We start from the raw sequence: 5,767 nt of genomic DNA on the forward strand, positions 1-5,767 counted from the left end.
TCGCAGAGGTCCCGGATTTCACCGCCGTCACACCGCCCAGCCTCCCTACCTGCATCATGGCGCTCCGGGCCACCGCTGCCCTCCCGGGCCGGTCTCCAGTGCCAGGTGCTTCCAGCACATCACTCATCACAGCGTTATTGTGGTCAAACAGGATGGACGGTGCCACGAAGGAGTATCCCTGGTTGGGGAGGGAGGTGGGTCAGGGGCGGATGGGAATGGGGGGCTGGAGGTGCAGGGGGGGTTCCCTGGAAGGGCCACACCTGGCCGGGAGGAGGGCAGGCAGAGGAAGACCCCGGACCAGGGGTTGGGGGGGGGGTGTTGCTTTTAGGTCCTGACACAACAGGATGCGTGGACATTTTATTCCAACTTGTTCTATGATCACTTGGGGTCATGTCGGTCCCCCACCAGTCTGTGACTCCGCCTTTCTCATTACAGTAACAGAACCCTCTGCGCCTCCCCCCGCCCCCCTTTACACTTAAATCTCAGAGGATGTGGGCCCGGAATTGCTGGGACAACCTGAGGGTCTAAGGGTGAAGTGCCCGTGCAGGAAAGTGAACCAAGAGGCAGAGATTCCTAATGACATAGGCTCAGCACCTGGATGCAGCCTTGAAGGGCATCGCCTGGCGCAATGTAGTGCCCAGAGAAGGCGGGCAGTGCGTGGAAGGACTGTGACCTGGCATCACACCCGTTTCACTTATGAACATTCAACTGTGCCCACAGGACAAAAAGTCTTTATTCCTTCCTCTCAAATCGAACCGAGGAGGGAGCCCTGAGGCAATGTAAAGCGAAACCATTACCACTTTGCCTTTCCTAAGGACCATGTCCTGCCCATTCAAGGTAGTCTCGGGGTAACCTGATGTGTTTCTGCTGAACATGCAGCCCCCTGTGCGCTAGCAGGCAAGCTCCACCTGGGTGGGATCACTTCCTGTTAGGTTCATCCCGTGCCCGGATCTGTGCCTGGCACACTGTAGGCACTCAACACATACCAGTATCTCTGAGTCCTGAAATGAATGAATGAGTGAATGAAGGAATGAATGAGAGTAACCATCCATTCTCAGGAAAGAACTTTCTCAGAACTGAGACAATGGATCGAGAGACGCTCAAGCACAGAGCTGTCACTCGTGGGGCTTCATGGAGGAGATTCTCGTAGTTGACACCGGCCTATTCTTATGTAATAGATGTAGACCAGGCCCTGCAGGCCAGGCCCCCACACTGGGCACAGGGACAGGAAGTTAAACAACAGCTCCCGCTTCCAGGAGCTTCGCACCAGGGGAGGCAGATTCGGGTGGGCTGCCAGGACCCAACCTGACGAAAGTCTCAGAAGGTGCTGTCTGCAGGGGACTGGCGCACAGGCAAGTGCAGCCCGGGCCACGGGAGTGAGGAAGCCTTCACCCGGGGCAGCGCTGGCCAACGTGGCTAGAAAGGTCCGCGGGAGCTTGCCAGGTGAGCGGCAGTGGGGAGGGCACTCCAGGGGGAGGGCACTGCCTGGGCTATGGCACGGGGGTGCGTGGTGGAACCTCTGACAGTCCATTGCGGCTACGGCACCAGTTGGGACGATAGCGAGCGCTGAGCCTCGGGTCAGAGCAGGACCACACGGTGCAGGGCCTTGAATCCTGAGCAGAGGTAAGCCTTGTCCAACAGGCCTAACCTTCTAAAATTGGGTGGAGGGGTCTGTGCCCCCAGGAATGTGATACGGTATGCCAATGGGATCAAAGCCACAGGATAAATATGGCCTCTCTTCCTAGGTGTCTACTTAAGCAAGTGAATAATTTAAAACGATATTTTTATGTACCAATAAAGAGTTATGATGGAGTAAAAGGAAAATTAATGTGAAATCTAAAGACAAACCATTAAGTGCAAAGACGTGTCCTGCCATGGTGGTCTCCATGACTGGCAACTCCAGGTCCCCACAAGTGGCGAGGTCTGGGGGGGATGCCGAGTCCTGACCAGGCACGGGGTGTATGTAGTGCCCACGAGTCAGCCAGGGCGAGGCTGGCTCACTCACCTGGAAGATGCGCGAGTCCCCAGATGGGGGGCTGCCAGCCGGGGAGTAGACGGGCTCCAGCCGAGTAAACTCTTCTGCAAAGTTGCTCACATCCAGCTCTGAGCGGATCTGGGGTTGGAATGGAGCTGGAATTTTTCTGGCAGCCAGAGCAGCCCAATCCAGACCCTGGAAAGAAGAAATGAGAGACTGAGGATCATAGGGCAGGAGGGGGAAACCCCTCTCCGCTCAGGCCACCCTCTCCGCTCAGCTCCTCAGTGAAATAACAGGCTACCCTGCATTTGGGGAGAAGGTGTTCTTCTTGCCTCCCCAGCCTGTTTCCCTCCCTTTGACGCCCAATTCCTATTCCCTTGGGGGATCACCCTCCACCACACTCAGTCAGTTCTGGGACTTTCAGTTGCAAACAACTCTCTTCCCCCCATTACACTTCCACCTTCGAGGATATGGGCCTGGAATTGCTGGGAACAACCTCGGGGTCTGATGATGAAGTCCCTGCAGAAAAGCAGGACCAAGAGACAGAGATTCCTGATGATGTAGGCTCAGCACCTGGATGCAGCCTGACCTGAAGTCAGCCCACTTTTCCTTCAACTTCTCCCTGGTGGGAGCCCTTTCATACGTAAGCTAGTGTGGCAGAGCCTGTCCATCGCCTGCCCAACATTCATGTTCCCTGTCTTCCTTAGTTCCATAGCCCCGATTCAAGCCCAGGAAGCAATGTGCAAACTAGGACAATATTTTACACACTTCCTTATAGTTAGGAGTGACCGATAACCTGCAAGCAAATATTGTGAGCTAGGAATCAAGGAAAAGATCCTCAAGAGGAGGGTGGACAGTTGGCAAATGCCCTTTTGGCCCTTCCCCTCCTCCTCCCTGCTTCCTGCCTGGCTCTCAGCCTGGATGGCAAGTGCTCGGCAGTCATATGGGACCATGAAGCAAACCTGGGGGTGGAGGCTACATGCTAAAAATGGAGGGGCCTTAAAAAAAAAGCTTGGACCCATGAAGACACCATAGCAGCTCCGGCCTGCCAACCTCTAGATTTCTTTTATGTAAGAAAATAAATAAGTAAATAACCCTCTATCTTGTTTAGACGACTGGGCATTCTAATACCTGTTAGCACTAAACTCTGCTCCATGGATACCACCATATCTGAGTTGGACTTTTTGTCACGTGAAGCCAAGAAGCCTGACCTAGACTTGAAGGCCCCAGTTCTGCCACCAGAGACCTCAGCGTTGCCAGCACCAAAGAGGCTGCCTTGAGAGAAGGGGGAGTGAGGGGAACACCCCTTCTGAGCATCAAGCCTCAAAGACCTTGGGGTCTCTCTGGAATGGCTACTGGTCAACCCACTCCCAGCACCCAGGGCCCAGCATGCACTCGGGAGGGTTGAGGAATTCACTTAAGGAAACAGACACTGGCTCAGCCACTTCCCCTACAAAGTGACGCCTTCACTGCAGACTTAGGCTCCCGTCTGAGAAAGCATCTCCCAGGGCCCTTCTAGGCAGGTACTTGAGGGGAGACGTAAGGAGATGACACTCGTAAAAGGGTAACTGAGTGCCTGCCCCACCACAAATGCCCGCAGATGGGTGCTTTCGTTACGTCAGACAAGTGGCAAATCTGGTGCCCGTGTGTGAACGAAAGACAAGGGCCTTCAAGTCACCCAGACGGAGGTTTGAATCTGTGCTCCACCACTTCCGGGCTGGGCAATCTTGGGAAATTACTTAACCTCTCTGAACCTCAGTTTCCTCATCTATAAAGAGGGGAACAGTGTCTCAGTGGTTGAGCATCAATCCATGAACCAGGAGGTCACAGTTCAATTCCAAGTCAGGGCACATGTCCAGATTGCAGGCTCCGTCCCGAGTAGGGGGCGTGCAGGAGGCAGCCAATCGATAATTCTCTCTCATCATTGATGTTTCTATCTCTCTCACCCTCTCCCTACCTCTCTCTCTGAAATCAATAAAAACATATTTAAAAAAAGGGAATAAAGAGGATGGTTCTGAGGGTTACGTGAAATAATGCAAGCAAAGGGCTGATGTAGGGAAGCATGAGACTTGGTTGGGAAGTTTGTAAGGAGGAAATTCTGAAAAGGGGAGTTGGCTGAGGCCGCCCCTAATTGTTCCTTGACCTTTCCTAACAAGTCTGTGCACGTGCAGACACTCTGGTGTTCATCGGAATCTTTACGCTTAATCTCTAGGTGTCCTTGCTCCAGATACATGATTACTTCCCCTACTGATTGTATCTAAACGATAAGCTTTATCCCAGCCCTAACCGGTTCGGCTCAGTGGATAGAGCGTCGGCCTGCGGACTGAAGGGTCCCAGGTTCGATTCCGGTCAAGGGCATGTACCTTGGTTGCAGGCACATCTTATCTCAAACTGCTGTTACAATAAAAGCCTAACAAGGCAGGCGATCGAGGCTGTCTGGTTCCTTTAGCCAAGCAGTCCCTTAACCCTCTCTTTCATAGCAAACGTGTCGGAGTAATCATTCATCCGTCGCTCAGGGTTGCTGGTCAGCTCCGGCAGGCTGACACACAGTAGGTGTTCACTGTTACAGGATCCTGCTAGGCACTGACACTGGCCATGCAGAGCACCCACCAGAGAGGTCTCACACGGAGACAAATTCACTCTGCTCTGCACTCTAACCTGCATATGCTCCTAGCAAGTAAATCAAACCCACATGACTGACTGACCGTCCATCTAAGTACAGGCACACGGACTGTACAGGGACAAAGAACAAAACGCCTGGGTGGGTGCCAAGAGCCATAGTGTGGCTCTCAGTGCTGATTTAGGCTGACAGGAGACGCGGGTCTGTGTCCGGTTCCACACGTTCACTGTACGATCCCGGGTGGGTCGCCGCCCTTCTCTGAACCTGTCCAATGAAAGGACTGACGAATCCATTCCCAAGTCCCTGGCAGTCCCGACAGTCGATGAACCTAGAATTCTTTCCCCCAGGAACACACATCTCCCGAGTTTCACTAGAGATGGGTGGGAAGATAAGCCTGCTTCCCTAATCTGGAGATTTTTTCTTTTTAAAAAAATATTAATATATTTTTGTTGATTTCAGAGAGGAAAGGAGAGGATGAGAAACATCCATGATGAGAATCATTGATCGGCTGCCTACTGGGGATTGAATGTGTAACACGGGCATGTGCCCTGACGGGGAATTGAACCATGATCTCCTGGTTCATAGGTCCACGCTCAACCACTGAGCCACACCAGCCGGGCAGGATTCTTCTAAATCAAGAGAAATTGGCCAATCTCAGACATCCCTGCAGTATCCCCGAGTCCAGAGCAGCAGCCCCGCTGGGTATGTGCAGAGAGGTGGGGGCGGCTCAGAAGCCTCACCTGGAAGAAACGGTGGCTCTTGACCTCCTGCGCCCCCTGGGGCCCCGCACCCAGCCGCTTCCTGGGGTCCTTGCAAAGTAGCCGCTGCAGCAGGTCCTGCGCCACTGGCCCGATCCGAGAGGGGAAGGGAGGGGAGCACTTCAGGATCCGTCTGGGAGGATTTGGGGGGCGTCAGGGGCAGCGAGCCCCGCCCACAGCCCTGCCCAGCCACCTCAGCTGCCTCCCCCACCCCATCCAGTCCCACTCACTGCCTCCAGCCCCACTCACCGGGACACCTCTGCCTGCGTGTTCCTCTCGCCCTCCAGCGTGAAGGGCGAGGCCCCCGTCAGCAGCTCAAAGATCAGGATGCCCAGGCTCCACCAGTCCACAGCCTGCCGGGGCCCAGCCAAGGTGAGGGCCCGCGGCCGCCCCAGCCTCACCCCACCCACCCCC

General features: G+C 54.5%; 1 protein-coding gene across 1 annotated transcript in view; it reads right to left on the reverse strand.

Moving 5' to 3' along the window:
* The window catches only part of RPS6KA4 (ribosomal protein S6 kinase, 90kDa, polypeptide 4), a 53,158-nt gene that overhangs the window by 45,138 nt on the left and 2,253 nt on the right, over window positions 1-5,767 (reverse strand). The window contains exons 7-10 of the mRNA XM_015568979.1: window positions 5,603-5,705; window positions 5,336-5,486; window positions 2,006-2,170; window positions 5-178 (exon numbers count right to left, since the gene is read on the reverse strand). Of these exons, the coding sequence (XP_015424465.1) occupies window positions 5-178; window positions 2,006-2,170; window positions 5,336-5,486; window positions 5,603-5,705 (593 nt within the window). The remainder of the gene's footprint in view (window positions 1-4; window positions 179-2,005; window positions 2,171-5,335; window positions 5,487-5,602; window positions 5,706-5,767) is intronic.

Source organism: Myotis davidii, unplaced genomic scaffold (genome assembly GCF_000327345.1).
Source record: "Myotis davidii unplaced genomic scaffold, ASM32734v1 scaffold425, whole genome shotgun sequence".
Taxonomy (NCBI): domain Eukaryota; kingdom Metazoa; phylum Chordata; class Mammalia; order Chiroptera; family Vespertilionidae; genus Myotis; species Myotis davidii.